Below are 15,634 nucleotides of genomic sequence, written 5' to 3'. Positions count from 1 at the left end.
CTCAACCTCTACAACTATCATTACTACCACCATCGCTACCACTCCACTACCACCACTACTACTACCATTATCTCTCATCTACAATCGCTATTCTATCTCCTCTACAACTACCACAACTTCACCACTTATCTCCTTCGCCATCACTACCACCACCACTATCACCTCTTATACACCACTTTCACCACTACTGCCACTTCCCATCATCTACCACAAAAAATTAGTTCTTGATTTTTAGTAAAAAAAAAAAAAAAAGGGTCGCAAATTTTTTTTTTCATTGACCACCAAAAATTAACTTTATTTTAATAGAATATATTATTCCTACTTCTACCAAATAAAAAAAAGAAATTAATAATTTTTTATTCATTAAAATAATATATGAAACAAATAAATTTTCAATCTTATTAAATGAAAAAAAAAATTCATTAACTATAAAAAAAATTATTTTAATAAAAAATATTTTTTTTTGACAACGGCATCCTCCGTTGCAAAAAAAAAAAAAAAATCATTTTATTATTTAAATATTCATTTGTAATGAAAATCAAAAAAAAAATTTCATTTGTAATCTCTTCCAATATTCATTTATAATGAAAAAAAAAAAAAAAAATCATTTGTAATCCCCCCTCTTTCCATTCCCGCTCGGGTTTCCCCCACCCCAAACCCAAAATCCCCAATCTCTTGAACCAAAATCCCCAAACCCAAAATCCCCAGTCTCTCTGTCTCTCAGTCTCAATTTGTTTCAGATGCTGATTCGGATGATTCATGGTCTAGGAGGAAGAGGAAGAGCACGAGTTCTAGGCGTAGAAGTAGGAAATCGGAATCAAATATCAACATACATACATACAGACTTGTTTGAACCGTCAATCAAATATCAACCAATCGATATGGATGGCTTCATCTTCAGATTCCATGGACAACACTTTCAGAGCTCGAGTCCAGAAGATCTTCGGGTCTCTTTCATCATCATCATCATCGCTAAGCCCTCCGTGGTCTCTCACCAACGACAAGGTCGAGAAGAGAGAGTGGCGACGACCCTCCTCCGCCAAAGACGACGACCAAACCCCCATTTCTTTCTCTTTCGATAGCCTTGCTTGTAGGGTGTAAGAGGAGCTAATTTAAGCCCACTAAATTATTTAGGCCCAATAGCCCAAGATTAGTAGGCCCGAATTTATCGCAAGTCCAAGAATGGTGGGCTTGGATTTATCGCCGTCAAACGGGCTGAATAGCTCTAAGCCTCGAAAGGGTTCGGATCCACGAACCTAGAGACTTGCTCGGGCCCGGACTCGAAAGGGTATTAAGCAAGCCTAGAGATCCGAGGCACTCGGACTCGAAAGGGTTCGGATCCACGAACCTAGAGGTCCGAAACACTTGGCTTCGAACGGATTCAGACGCAATCTAGAAGTCGCTCCGTTAATGAGTCCCAGAACACTTGCGGGCTCGGAGCTTTCCGGGATCTACGCACCAGAACCATGGGCGTAATGGAGTTCGAACAAAGGACCCGATCCCGAGGACGGTGAGTGGAGATAAATTCACTCTTCGGTTAAACTAGCCTATACCCGGGTCGAGGTGGCACGACCCCGGGGGGTCCATGAGACTCGGCAATATTTTGCGGCAGGACGTCCTCTGGGACTACCCCTGACCCTTTGGGATGATTGGGGATCATTGGTTAGGTGTGGCTAAGAAGAAGGGTTCGCCGAGGGAGTGATCTCCTCTTCGGGGTTTTCACCTCCTCGGAGAAGTCACCTCCTCGGAGAAGTCACCTCCTCGGAGAAGTCACCTCCTCGGAGAGGTCACCCCCTCGGACAAGGTGGTTAGAGAGAATATCCCCCATGTGCCTTGCACATGGGTTCCATCCTACATCATGAGGTGCCTATAAATAGCACCCACCCATAGCTTTACAAGGGATGGATTTTGGAGATTTTTTAACTCTTGGGAAAGAACTAATTTCCCTTCTCCATTATCAACCTTGAGAGTGAAAGTGGGAGATCAATGGGAGAGCCTTGCCATTATTCTATTCTCTAGCCATTTTGCCTTCTTCTTCACCCAATCTCTTATCTCCATCATCTCCTTTGTTGTTGTGTTCCTAAGTTGAGATTATTGAAGAATCTAAGCCTCTCATCATATTCTAGAGAATTCGATCTTTGAATTTTTCAACTCCTTTCTTGAACCCTCTCCTACATTTTGGCGACTCCGCTGGGGAGGCGGATTGGTTAATGGTCTCAACGAGATCTGGAATCCACACAACTCCAACAAGGATGGCGGGAGAAGATGAAGTTCACCAACAAGGATCCTCTAATGGTGGTGATGACAGAACCACGGCTCCAGATCAACCACTTTTGCTTGAAGCCATTCAAGGACTTCAAAATACTCAGCAGGAGATTCTTACCACTCTTCAGAATCTCACTCACACCATGTTGGTGATGAGTTCTAACTTTGCATCGGCGCCAAACGGAAATCAAACTGGTGGTGGAGTTATTCCCGCCGGAGCGCAAAATCAAATCCAAGGAGAAGTAAGCCCCAATCAGCCTATGGCTCATGGCAACACGGCCACAGTAACACATGCTCAAACCACAGTAGGCGGCGGCAGTTTGCCCATGCCCGGGCTCCATGGCGTGCCAAGCCAAGATCCAATGGTGACTAGGGGAGTTTCTAGTGTAATGAATGGTGCTCCGGTGACTGTTGGTGTCCAGGAAAACATAAGGAGCGTGATGGCGCAAAAGGGAGCTCTGCCCGTACCTAATCTTGTCACGCCACCAGTAAATGTTACCCAAGCACCAAGCGGGCCTCCTTTGGTGCCGACAACAAATCTGCAAGCACAACCCGGTATAGCGGCGCCGTACGGTGGACTTTACGGGCCTCAATTCAATATCCCATCACCAACTGGCTTGTCTATAGGCGCTGATGGCCAGTATCGTCAAATGTCCTCACCAATGATGAATTCGCAGCACCAGAATGGCCAAGACGCCCCTAGCTCAGTCTTCGGGTACATAAGCCAAGTCCCGGGAATACCACCATCAAACTCTCTCCCTCAACAGTTTCTCACTCTCGCCGATGTGCAGGCCATGTTCGATCTCGAACGGGGCAAGAGGACCTTACCCTCTTTGCCTGATCCAGACGTCAAGCCGCCTCACCCCATTGAGATGCTGAGCTATCCATACCCTGAGGGGTATACAGTGCCGAAGTTCATCAAGTTCGACGGCAAACAAGGAAATGCCCGAGAACATGTTGTGCGATTCATCGAGACTCTAGGTATTCATGGTTCAAACCACGTCCTCCGACTGAGAGAATTCTCTAAGTCCCTCACCGACCGAGCATATAGTTGGTATGTTAATTTGGCCCCAAACTCTGTCCGAAGTTGGGAGGAAATGGTTAACAAATTCCACTCCAAGTTCTTTCAAGTGGCGGAGAGGGTGACCATACTTACATTGTGTAAAGAGAAGCAACGAGAAAGTGAAGACATCCTTGACTACGTCAAAAGGTTTCAGGACAAGGCCGTAGATTGTCATGAAGCAGTCGAGGAGAGTTATCTGGTTCAAATCTGTCTAGAAGGGGCATTGAGCAGATACAAAATGTTTCTAGTTAATCACAAGCTACCCACCTTCTCGGCATTAATAGAAGCAGCTCGGAACATTAGCATTCCTCATGATCAGGAGTCCGGATTTAAGGCCAGTTACAAGACTAGTTTCAAATCGTCTCGTGGACCTATTGTTGCTGCTGCCTCTGCCCCAGATACCCGAAATTCACAAGGAGGAGGTCATAGAGGCCAGAAGAGAAAGCAATATAATGGTGAAAAGGGGAATGTTTCTTATCCATGTGGAATCGAGGAAGTGAAAGCTCTAGTTAAGGAATGGGTGGCTGATGGAGAGCTAAAATTGCCTTATGTTGAAGAAATGCCATCAAAGAAAGACCGTGAGAGCCCTGAATTCTGTGTCTACCATCGTACATTAAAACATCCGACAGAGAAGTGTTGGACTCTCAGAAAAATCTTCAGAGATAAAGTCGAGGCAGACGAATTGAGGTTCAAAAAGCAAGGGACTCAAGACATCCGAGAACAACCATATCCTCAACACCGAGACAAGGGCAAGAATGTTGCTATGATAGCTTATGAAGGCCCGATGATTGAGGCTATCGCCAACCTCGATGACGATGATTGTTATTTGGATGACATCCTCGAGCCAGAGGGTGAGCAAGTTTACTATAGAAGTGCTCTCGATCCAGAGGGCAGAACATTTATGACTCATGGCGAAGATCCCTTTGATCCAGAAGGAGGAGAAGAGTACTACGGAAGAGGAGGACACCATGTTTATGTGGCATCTTATTTTGAAGAGACCGAGGAGATGGTTAACTACGAGCCTCCAAGAGTGGAAAAAGATCCGGATCACTATGCCAAAACCTTGCAAGACTGTGTAAAGTTCAAGCAGTTCTTTGACCAGCTTGGACTTTCCAAGGAGGCAAGAACAGAAATCACCAAGTCTATCATTAATATAGCCGAGGCACACCATGAGGAATGCATGTCGACTGAGGGATCTATCCCGAGGAAGACAAAAGAGCAATCTAGTGCCATTACTTTCTCCGAGGTTGATCGGAAGTATCCTTTTTCTCACAACCGCCCGCTTTATGTGACTGCTTTTATTAACGGGGTTGAGTTCAAAAGGGCCTTTCTAGATAGTGGAGCCTCTATCAATATTATGACTCGCGCTACTCTAGAAAAGGCCGGAATCTCTAAAGAACGCATTGTGAAGCAGCCGATAGTCATCACTGGCTTCGGTGGAGAAAGGAGAGTTACTATCGGATGCGTAACAGTTGATTTAGCCGTCGGAGAAATTCGCTCGGCCACCAAGTTCCATATTATCGATTCTGAGACAAATTATCACATCATTCTAGGGAGGACCTGGATGCATAGATATGGGGCTGTACCATCGAGTTATCATCAGTGTGTTAAGGCAAAATGGGGAAAGAAGACGGTGACAATTCAGGCTACAGAAAGGCCTTTCGAGATCCATGAAGCTCATTATTCTGATGCCATCTACTTCACCGAACTGGCTGTCGAAGAAGTTCCCACCACCTCTAGGCCTCGAGGGGTCAAAATTCCTCGTTGGGAGGATATCAAAGATGACAAGGAGCTGATGGCAGAGTCAAGTAAGCGGGCAATGTCTAGACCAGAAAGTCCGCCTATTCCTCGGAAGGTGATGAAAGTTCGAGAAGGAGGCAAGATGGTGTACTATTTATGATGGTGCATGATGGCCACAACCCGAGCAGCTGGTGAAAGCTTTCCAAATGATCTTGCAACTCTAGGGGCAAATTTCAACATTCCGTAGAAGAAGTCTATCTATGACATTTACAGTTTGCATTTACTACATTGTCCAAGAAGTTCTATCTTTCTTATGTCATGAAGAAATTTATTTCCTCCATATTATGTATCTCCATTAGAAGTTATTTTCTCTACATTGTATATTTTCATGGTGTTATGTTGCTTGAAACAGTTTTCAATTTTTGTTGCCCCTCAAAGAAGAAAGAGAAATAGTAGACTCAGTTACCAACCTGAAGGGAGTTTTCTTGACATAATAGAAGTATACTTCCACTCGGACTTCCGAGGGATAGCCTTTGCTTCCATTAGCTACCGAAATAGAAGTGCGCATCCACTCGGACTTCCGAGGGATAGCCTTGTTTCTGCTTAGACTTCTGAGGGAGAGCCTTGTCTCCTGCTCGAACTCCCGAGGGATAGCCTTTGCTTCCATTAGCTGCCGAAGTAGAAGTGCGCATCCACTCGGACTCCCGAGGGACAGCCTTGTTTCTGCTCGGACTTCCGAGGGACAGCCTTGTTTCTGCTCGGACTTCTGAGAGACAGTCTTTACTTCTGTTGGTAGAAGCTTGGTAGACTCGGTTATCTTCCAGAGGAATCTTTCTTGCCAAAGTAGGGTGTGTGCTACCTTCGGACGCCCGAGGGACAGTCTTGCTTTTGTTCGGACTTCCGAGGAACAGCCCTTACTCTCATTAGTGTGGGTTCCAAGGGCCCCGAGGACGTGGATTTCAATCAAGAATTTATTTGTCTGAAATAGTAAAACCGACAAATGAGACAAACAATATCAATTTCAGATCATGATTCAGGCATTATCAGAATGGGGCGACATCAACAAATAATAATTATCTATTTAAGCTACAACAATTTTATTACTCTGAGCAAGTTCATGAAAATGCAACTATCAAGTTTTTGTCTCTCCGGGCTGGTTCCTCTCTAGCCAACGTAAAACTACAACGGTCACACAAAATTTTGGCATCAGCTATGTATTTCCCAAGCATCCACAAGTTAAACAAACAACAATATATCATCTTTATTATTCAACAAGAGGAAGAGGGAGCCGAATTTCATACTCACAAATTTGGGACTGTTAGAGGGGTGAAGTCCGAAGCCGATGTTGAAAATTCAAGTTAAAATCAGAGAGGTTTTACAGACTGTAATCAACAAGACTGGGCTAGGCTTGGCAGGACCACACACATTGCGTTGAGTGGGCGAACGTGCGTGGTGGGCGTCGGACAAGTTCAAGCCGGAAGCAACACTGGTACCACAGAAAAGTCAGCAACCACACACGTTGCGTTGAGAGGGCGAACGTGTGTGGTGTGCGTTGGAACCGTCGAAGTCAACAGTAATTGGAGCTGGAACCAGTGAGTGTAAAGCAAGGCCAAGATCTATGTATTCGGAGCTTTGAAAAATGTTGCTAAGCCAGGAGGGCACACCAACGACGAGCTGAACAGCGTTAGGCAAGATCACACACGACGCGTTGAACGGGCGACGTGTGTGGTTTACATTGGACCGCCGAAGCCGGAGGAAGAGTTTCAGCAAAGAGAGGTCGATGGTAGGTTGGTTCGGTCTTGGCGCAAGGTATCAAGCGTGACATCATTCCTATCACATCTCCACCATTGACATCAATATTTCAAGGCAAGCATCAAATATTCTATTTACGTTAGATTTGTCAACATGAATTTCAAGACTACATTTCTTATGCAAATCAAGATTCAATAGAAGCTTCCGTTATCTCAAGTTCAAAATTGGTATACAACAATGCCCACAAATCTCAAAAGCCCAAATCAAATTTCAAGCATACACTCACAAATCCAAAGCAATGAAGAGAATGAACTTTGTTGAATCAAGACCAAAACCCATCAAAATGAGGGGTTCAAAAATGGGTTTTCAACAAGTGCTTAACTCACAGATTTAGGGGCAGCATAGTGAGGAGACGGGTTATCAATCACAAGCGGTGTAGGCCGAGAATGGCGCACGAAGCAGTAGATGAGGAAGGAAGCTAGGCAAACCGACGCCGCGTTGAGTCGGCGACGTGGTCGGCATTGATTAATCACGGTTAGAACCAATGGTGGTGGACTTCAGTAGATGTGAAAGTAGGACCGAGATCTGTGTGTTCGGAGCTCTAAAAAAAAAACATGGCTGAAATGGGACATCGACGATGAGTGGAGCTGGCATTGATACGAGCTTGCCATGGTTTGAGTCACTACATCGGCTGTAATCGGAACTGTTGCAACCAGCGGACAGAAGTACGGCGAAGGTCGAAGGCGCAGGACATGGCGGTTGCGCACCCGGAGTTGCGGCAGCAAATGGTGTGCAAGCAAGGATAGCCCGTTGTTGTTGTAGAGGCAAAACGAAACTCTGCTGCAAAAAGAGGAGTGAAGTTTAGATTATTATTTTCTTAAGGAAGATGAAGCACAGAAAAGAAAATAAATAAATAAAAGAGATGCCGTGTATGCAAGGAGTTGGTGTCGGCCTCTGTCATTGCAGAACAGAGCTACGGTGGGCCTGGATCTCTGAGGGACTGCATCATTAAATTGAAGTAAAGCACCGATGGTAAATAGAGCCTCTGGTTTGTTGAAGGAGCGCACAACATTAGCCTCTGATTTGTTAAAGAAAAAAAAAAAAAAAAAAAGAGAAGTGCTGGGTTGGTCTCTCGATCTAGAGATAGAGGCGCCGCTGTGCAACAAAACAAAAAAATAAAGAAAAGAGAGGCTACATTGATTAGGGTTGCTATTCTTATCTTTGAATAGAATAAAAAAAGGGGTGTGATACATGGCATATCCCAGTTCACGGTTTTCCAATTAAAAAAGAAAAAAAAAAAAAAAAAAAAAAGTGTGGGTTTCCACTTTTGTAGAGAGAGAAATCACATGGGTCATCATGATATAGGACCTGTTTGTTTTCCAATGGAAAAATCATTTTTTGGGTTTGAAGTCTCTGGAGAGAGAATGTCTAAAAAAAAAAAGCAATATGTTTATATATTGTAAAAAAAGGGGGGTCAGCTTTCTGATTTGTTTATTCTCGAAAAAAAAAAAAAAAAAAAATATATATATATATATATATATAAAATAAAAAAATAAAAAAAATAAAAAAAAATTATTATTATTATTATTTTCTTTGGCAATTTAGTTGTTGCTGTATGAATTACATGTCCAGGTTGGTTTGGTGGGGCATTAAACAATTCAAGTTTTGATTTTCTTTCCAAAAAAAAAAAAAAAAAAAAAAAAAAAAAAAGTTCCAAAAAAAAAATAATAATAATAATATTAGTTGTCAATTTTCTCTGTAATTTACAGTGAGTCCTCAGTTTTTATCCATAGATTTTATCAAGGCCAAATATTCTCGAAGACATGATGTGAAGCATGGCTGATGAGGTGAAATTATGCATGTCCGAGAAAATTACAATTTCTCATACACGCAAGGGGCAAATGTAAGAGGAGCTAATTTAAGCCCACTAAATTATTTAGGCCCAATAGCCCAAGATTAGTAGGCCCGAATTTATCGCAAGTCCAAGAATGGTGGGCTTGGATTTATCGCCGTCAAACGGGCTGAATAGCTCTAAGCCTCGAAAGGGTTCGGATCCACGAACCTAGAGACTTGCTCGGGCCCGGACTCGAAAGGGTATTAAGCAAGCCTAGAGATCCGAGGCACTCGGACTCGAAAGGGTTCGGATCCACGAACCTAGAGGTCCGAAACACTTGGCTTCGAACGGATTCAGACGCAATCTAGAAGTCGCTCCGTTAATGAGTCCCAGAACACTTGCGGGCTCGGAGCTTTCCGGGATCTACGCACCAGAACCATGGGCGTAATGGAGTTCGAACAAAGGACCCGATCCCGAGGACGGTGAGTGGAGATAAATTCACTCTTCGGTTAAACTAGCCTATACCCGGGTCGAGGTGGCACGACCCCGGGGGGTCCATGAGACTCGGCAATATTTTGCGGCAGGACGTCCTCTGGGACTACCCCTGACCCTTTGGGATGATTGGGGATCATTGGTTAGGTGTGGCTAAGAAGAAGGGTTCGCCGAGGGAGTGATCTCCTCTTCGGGGTTTTCTCATCCTCGGAGAAGTCACCTCCTCGGAGAGGTCACCTCCTCGGAGAAGTCACCTCCTCGGAGAGGTCACCTCCTCGGAGAAGTCACCTCCTCGGAGAGGTCACCCCCTCGGACAAGGTGGTTAGAGAGAATATCCCCCATGTGCCTTGCACATGGGTTCCATCCTACATCATGAGGTGCCTATAAATAGCACCCACCCATAGCTTTACAAGGGATGGATTTTGGAGATTTTTTAACTCTTGGGAAAGAACTAATTTCCCTTCTCCATTATCAACCTTGAGAGTGAAAGTGGGAGATCAATGGGAGAGCCTTGCCATTATTCTATTCTCTAGCCATTTTGCCTTCTTCTTCACCCAATCTCTTATCTCCATCATCTCCTTTGTTGTTGTGTTCCTAAGTTGAGATTATTGAAGAATCTAAGCCTCTCATCATATTCTAGAGAATTCGATCTTTGAATTTTTCAACTCCTTTCTTGAACCCTCTCCTACATAGGGTTGTAGGGTTTCACCGTGAAAGGAGGTAGATCGAAAACGGAGACCAAAAGGACCGATAGCAAGTAAGTTTTGTTTGCCTTGTTGTTTTTGGAGTTTTTAGATCTGAGATCTATTATGCGTGTGATTCAGAGTGTGTTTTTTGGGTATTGAAGATCGATTTTTTTGTTGTTAGGCTTTCGGTGAAGAGAGGTGCTCCGAGCGAGAAGGCTGGTAAAAAGCCAGCGGCGAAGAAGGGGAAGGCTGCCAAGAACCCTAACAAGCCGAAGAGGCCTGCTAGTGCTTTCTTTGTTTTCATGTGATCATCTATTTTCCTTTCTCTCGCATGAAAATCGTTGTTAGATCTGTATATTCTACGTCAATGAATATATTTTTAAATGTTTTAGGGAGGAGTTTAGGAAAACGTACAAAGAGAAGCATTCTAACAACAAATCCGTAGCCGCCGTGAGTGTTTTCACCTCATTTGTTTTACAGATTTCTGATTTGTGGATTTTGTTCAAGTTTGATTTCAATTTTTATTGTTTTTGGAATGTGGATTAGGTTGGTAAGTCTGGAGGAGATAAATGGAAATCTTTGTCAGAAGCTATGAGTAATTCAATTCCAAATAATGATTTGATTTTGATTTATTCTCTGAAATCAAATATATTTACTTGTTATTGTTGTTCAATTTTTATGTTTTGAAAAAATTAGGAGAAAGCTCCCTACGTTGCGAAGGCAGAGAAAAGGAAGACCGAATACAATAAAGGAATACCGAATACAAGTCTCCAATTTTCTACTAGATTCTTTGCTAAGGTATGCTTGTCCTTGTTTAATCTACATTATGATGTTTTATGTTGGATATGATTGGTTTTTATGTTTTCATAGAAATCTAAGAAGTGGGAATTGAATCACATATGTTGATGTTTTCCAATCAATTACATGTTGCTCTTTAGATCTAGTTTTATAGTTTTATACTTGGTTTTGTGTTGATGATGGATTGATTGATCTTTGTAAAGTTTGAATTTGTGGATATGAATTTGTTTTTGAATTCAATTGGTGGGATTATTGGTTGCAAGATGGAAATGGAGCCTGGAAAGTTATTCATTGGTGGGATTTCTTGGGACACGAACGAAGACCGTATGAGAGAGTATTTCCAAACTTTTGGTGAGGTAGTTGATGCTGTGATAATGAAGGATCGGAACACAGGGCGTGCTCGTGGTTTCAGTTTTGTTGTCTTTGCTGATCCCTCTGTTGCAGAAAGAGTTGTTAGGGAAAAGCACATCATAGATGGTAGAATTGTAAGTTGTGCATATTTGAATTAAAGTTTTGTTTGTCATTACAGATTTTTCTTACTTATAATTCAATGGGTAATTTTGCTTACATTATGAATTGAAGTATAGCATCTCATAACAACTATACTTTTCTGATTGATTCTTGATGTAGTATCAGAACTAAGTTGAAAATTATGACTAGATGTAGTTTGTCATAGAATTTATTTTGTAATGAAGCGAAACCCAATTAATTTCGATTTATGATATGTTTGAGGTGCATTTATTAGGTAGACATGTAAGTTATGCATTTGAATTAAATTTTTGTTTGGCATTAAACTTTGCTCAATATATATTTCAATCATTATTTTGCTTATATTGTGAATTGAATTGAAGTATATAGCATCTCAAAACTTAGTCAAGCAAGTATACCATTTTGATTGAACTTAAATGTGTATCGGAATTAAGCAGAAAATTATTCCTGGATGTAGTTTTTCAGAGAATTGATTCATTCTCCATTTACTTGTAATAAAGTGAAATCCAATTCATTTCAATTTACGGTGCATTTATTAAGAGGGTGTTTGGAACGATCAAAATAAATATACTTTTTGACTTTTTACGAAAAGATGTGCAAAAAAGTAGAGATATGATGTGACCTGAAAAAGATAAAAAAAAAGTGCACTTTTGTAGGGGATGCCAAATTGTGTCTAAAGTTTTGTTTGGCATTACAGATTTTGCTTAATATATTTCAATGGGTAATTTTGCTTACATTATGAATTGAAGTATAGCATCTCCAAAACCTAGTCTAGCAATTATACTGTTCTGATTGAATCTTGATGTGCATCAGAATTAAGCGGAAAATTATGACTTGTAATGATGCGAAATCCCTTTCATTTCAATTACGATTTGTTTGACTGCGTTTATTGTAGATAGCTTAGGCATGGGACTTAATTAACTACTTGTCATAATTGAGCTAGAACAACTTAACTATGATGTAAATTATATTGTCTAGAGGAAAGCATATCTTTAGAGATCAAATGCATTTTGAGTGTTTTACCAACAATCACTTAGACAAGAAATTTTAATTGCACTGAGCATAGGACAAAAATCAACAAAACATAAAACTTAAGAAGATTTCTTGTGTGATAGAAAATGTGAGAAAGCAATATTGCAGAGGAAAAGAACGGTGCCATACTGCCATATGCTATGGCTGGGGTTTGCTTGGAAATCAACTGTTTTGGAATGAAATTTTTGGAAAGAGTGCAAAGAACACAACTTACAAATGACTTTTCATATGATGTTTCACAGTGTTGTGCTGTGCTTATGGTGACATAATTTATGCGGCTGTTAAATTAATGAATTATACAAGCTTACTGAATGTTATGACACTTGCGGACATGATCCGATTAATTATATTTGTTTCATTTCAGGACACACAAAATGTGTATACTGGATGGTTTCTATCATTTCTCAATTTTTTGTTAAGCATTATACACTAGGATAGTATTTATGGGCTCCCCTTTGTTTTCAGTGTTTATATAATGTCAAATATTTACTCTTTAATTCTTAGAATCCTATGTCATTTGTCTACTTCTTCATTGGGAGAAGCTTTCTATAGTGTATCTGTGTACACATACATTTATGTTTATTATTTTCTTACACACTCACTATTACTTCTATGTTTTTTCCCATCAGCATTATATTAAACTGAGTGAGCTTGAGAAAAACTGCAAACTAAATGACCTCCTTGATGCATTGGACTTCAACCAAGTTGTCATTTTTGTCAAAAGTGTCAGCAGAGCAGCTGAACTGAACAAGTTACTTGTGGAATGCAACTTTCCTTCTATTTGCATCCATTCTGGAATGTCTCAGGAAGAAAGGCATGTATTCTGTAACTCTGGTTCCACTTGTAATGAGAAGTACTTGATAATTTTGTATTTTTAGGCTTATATGATGACGCCAGTTTTATCTATGTAGTTTCTCTGTAGTTTCAACTGCTGACTTGTTCTGTGGGATATGTTCATTGAACATATAGGAAATAATTCCTTACCAGTACTCTGTTCTCTAGATGCTTGGTTGTTTGGCTGTATTAGTGTTTGAAAAACGTCATATTGTCTATTCATTTGGGGGATCTTGCAACTTCTCAACATAATTATTTTTTGGGTCCCTTGATGATTTTTAAGGAATTTTATTGAAAGATTCTGTATTCTAAGGGCTAGTTTGGCATGTACTAAATAGGCCAAAAAGTCAAAAAGTTATTATCTTATTTAAGTCACATCATCTTATTTAAATCACATCACCTCTCTAACACATCACATCAAACCCAACCCAAACCCAACCCAAACCCACCAATAAGTCAAAAGTGCACTTTTTTAGGACATCCCAAACCAACCCTAAATTGAAATGCTTGTGTAAAACAATATAATTAATGTTCTCCATTTTACTGTGTCTGCTTCTCTTATGTTAAAGAATCATTGGTGACTGATTTTTAAGGTTAACCTGTTTAGGTTGACACGCTACAAAGGTTTCAAGGAAGGGCACAAAAGAATTCTTGTGGCAACTGATTTAGTTGGAAGAGGAATTGACATTGAACGTGTCAACATTGTTATCAACTATGACATGCCTGATTCCACTGGCACCTACCTGCATCGTGTATGTTCCCCTTTTAGCATATGAGATGTGCCTATGTATTGCTGTTTCAGAACTGCGATTGACCTTCCTCCTCGATTTTTAACACTTGACAGGTGGGTAGAGCTGGTCGATTTGGCACCAAGGGGCTTGCAATTACGTTTGTATCTTCTGCATCCGACTCTGATGTTCTCAATCAGGTAATCCAATCACACTTGATATCAGCTTGTTGGCAGAATTCCTCTTCTTTCCTTTTTTTTTTTTTTGTTTGCTTGATGGTCCATTTAATGCTATTAATCTTGGACTTATTATTTGTACAAGTTCAGGAAAGGTTTGAGGTGGATATCAAGGAACTTCCAGAGCAAATTGATCTTTCTACATACAGTATGAACCCTATGCTTTCCTATGCACATGTTAATTTATGTTGCTTTATTTAAATGATTCTTCTCTGGTAGTTTGGAAATAGGGGTACAAGTTAATGTGTTATGAGTCTCTGTTTCTGAATTTGGTGAGCATGTGTTTTATTACAATCTGAGTTTTTTATTTGCCGGTCATATGTATGCATAAATTATAGAGTACACAAATCTGTTTACTCATCATTCAATTGGAAGAGAACTGAGGAAGAGAACTGCAAAACAAACTTGTGAAGGAGCCTTACTGCTTAAAGATTAGATGTAGGAAAGGATGTGGGCCTTACTGCGAAACAAACTTTTTAACACTCGTCACACATTGTCACCCTTCTCTGTCTGAAATTTCTTCATTGTGTCTTAATTACAAAATTAAATTCATAAATACATGATTGCTTATTTTATTGACATTTTTTTTTGCGATTTCTCTGTTTTTCTAGTGAATCTAAAAAATGCCTTTGTTTAATTTGGCATGACTTTCTTTCTTTGCAGCGATCTCATGCCAGTGGAGACACGAATTGGGGAAAATTTTCTATACAAGGCCACCACGGTTATAGCTGTAGCTGATCAAATTTGGTTTATGTTATTTTGAATTATGAACAAAATCATGTATTTAAACATTATATATGTATTATGGAACATTATGTAGTGGGATAATTTTGTTGATGTGTAATTATACGAATGGAAAAATATTTTATTATGAAGAAATTGTTATTTTTATATTATTATGGAGAAATTTTAATATTTTTAATATTTTTATCGTAGGATTTTTTTTTTTTTTGCGACGGCATTACACTGTCGCAAAAAATAGAAAATTTTAATATTTTTATTAATTTTGTTACAGGTTTTACTTTTTGCGACGGCATTATACTGTCGCAAAAAATAGAAAATTTATTATTTTTTATTACTTTTTGCGACATTACACTGTCGCAAAAAATAGAAATTTTCATATTTTAATACTTTTTGTGACGGCATCACACCGTCACAAAAACAGTGTTTTGCCGTTGCAAAAAAAGATTATTAGCGACAGTATTTTTTTCCGTCTCAAATAACATTTTTCAGCGACGGTAAAATAGTGCTATCGCAAAAAAGTTTAGAAATTTCAAATGTTATTAGCGACTGCATAGTGTCGTCGCAAAAAGACAAAAATGCCGTCGCAAAACATTAGCGACGGCACTGTGCCGTTGCAAAAACTCTTTTGCAACCCCCGCATTTACGACCCCCTCTTGCCGTCGCAAAAAGTCATTTTGCCGTCACAAAAAGTATTAGCGACGGCATTAGGAGTATTAGCGACGGTATTTTACCGTCGCAAAAAGTCAATTTTTTTTGTAGTGATTGTGGGTAATCTAGCCGAGTAGTTCATATAAGTCGGTGTTGACTCATTGAGTTGCTGATTTATCCCCATAAAGTGCAATGGAGAAGTGGGCCCTAGTAGGAAATGCATAGTAGAAAATAAGAGGCCGAAGGAGAAACTTTATAAAAGGGGAGGAGAGAAATCTAGAATGAGGTATGAT

General features: G+C 40.3%; 2 protein-coding genes and 1 long non-coding RNA gene across 3 annotated transcripts; 2 read left to right on the top strand and 1 right to left on the bottom strand.

Annotated features, from left to right (window-relative positions):
• Positions 1-3,121: 3,121 nt before the first annotated feature.
• Positions 3,122-9,024, bottom strand: LOC145816042 (uncharacterized). The gene is made up of 3 exons (XR_014358536.1): positions 6,374-9,024; positions 6,173-6,247; positions 3,122-6,047 (listed from the first exon to the last, which is right to left on the bottom strand). It is a non-coding gene; the product is annotated as an uncharacterized LOC145816042 (long non-coding RNA).
• Positions 9,025-9,850: 826 nt separating this feature from the next.
• Positions 9,851-10,534, top strand: LOC145789059 (HMG1/2-like protein; the record flags this gene model as incomplete). Its single annotated transcript, XM_082912501.1, has 4 exons — positions 9,851-9,903; positions 10,014-10,136; positions 10,225-10,282; positions 10,379-10,534. Coding segments are annotated over 4 exons (375 nt in total), but the record flags the coding sequence as incomplete, so codon positions are not given.
• LOC145816041 (DEAD-box ATP-dependent RNA helicase 15-like) lies at positions 10,535-14,837 on the top strand. The gene is made up of 6 exons (XM_082912280.1): positions 10,535-10,630; positions 10,894-11,115; positions 12,781-12,965; positions 13,593-13,737; positions 13,830-14,097; positions 14,613-14,837. Exons 2-6 carry the CDS (start codon positions 10,894-10,896, stop codon positions 14,675-14,677), a joined length of 885 nt encoding a protein of 294 aa, XP_082768406.1. The 5' UTR covers positions 10,535-10,630; the 3' UTR covers positions 14,678-14,837.
• The last annotated feature ends 797 nt before the right edge of the window (positions 14,838-15,634 follow it).

The sequence above is a fragment of the Camellia sinensis genome, unplaced genomic scaffold (genome assembly GCF_055761805.1).
Source record: "Camellia sinensis isolate YWXY unplaced genomic scaffold, ASM5576180v1 Unanchor3, whole genome shotgun sequence".
Lineage (NCBI taxonomy): Eukaryota > Viridiplantae > Streptophyta > Magnoliopsida > Ericales > Theaceae > Camellia > Camellia sinensis.
This window is presented reverse-complemented; position numbering and strand designations above follow the sequence as displayed.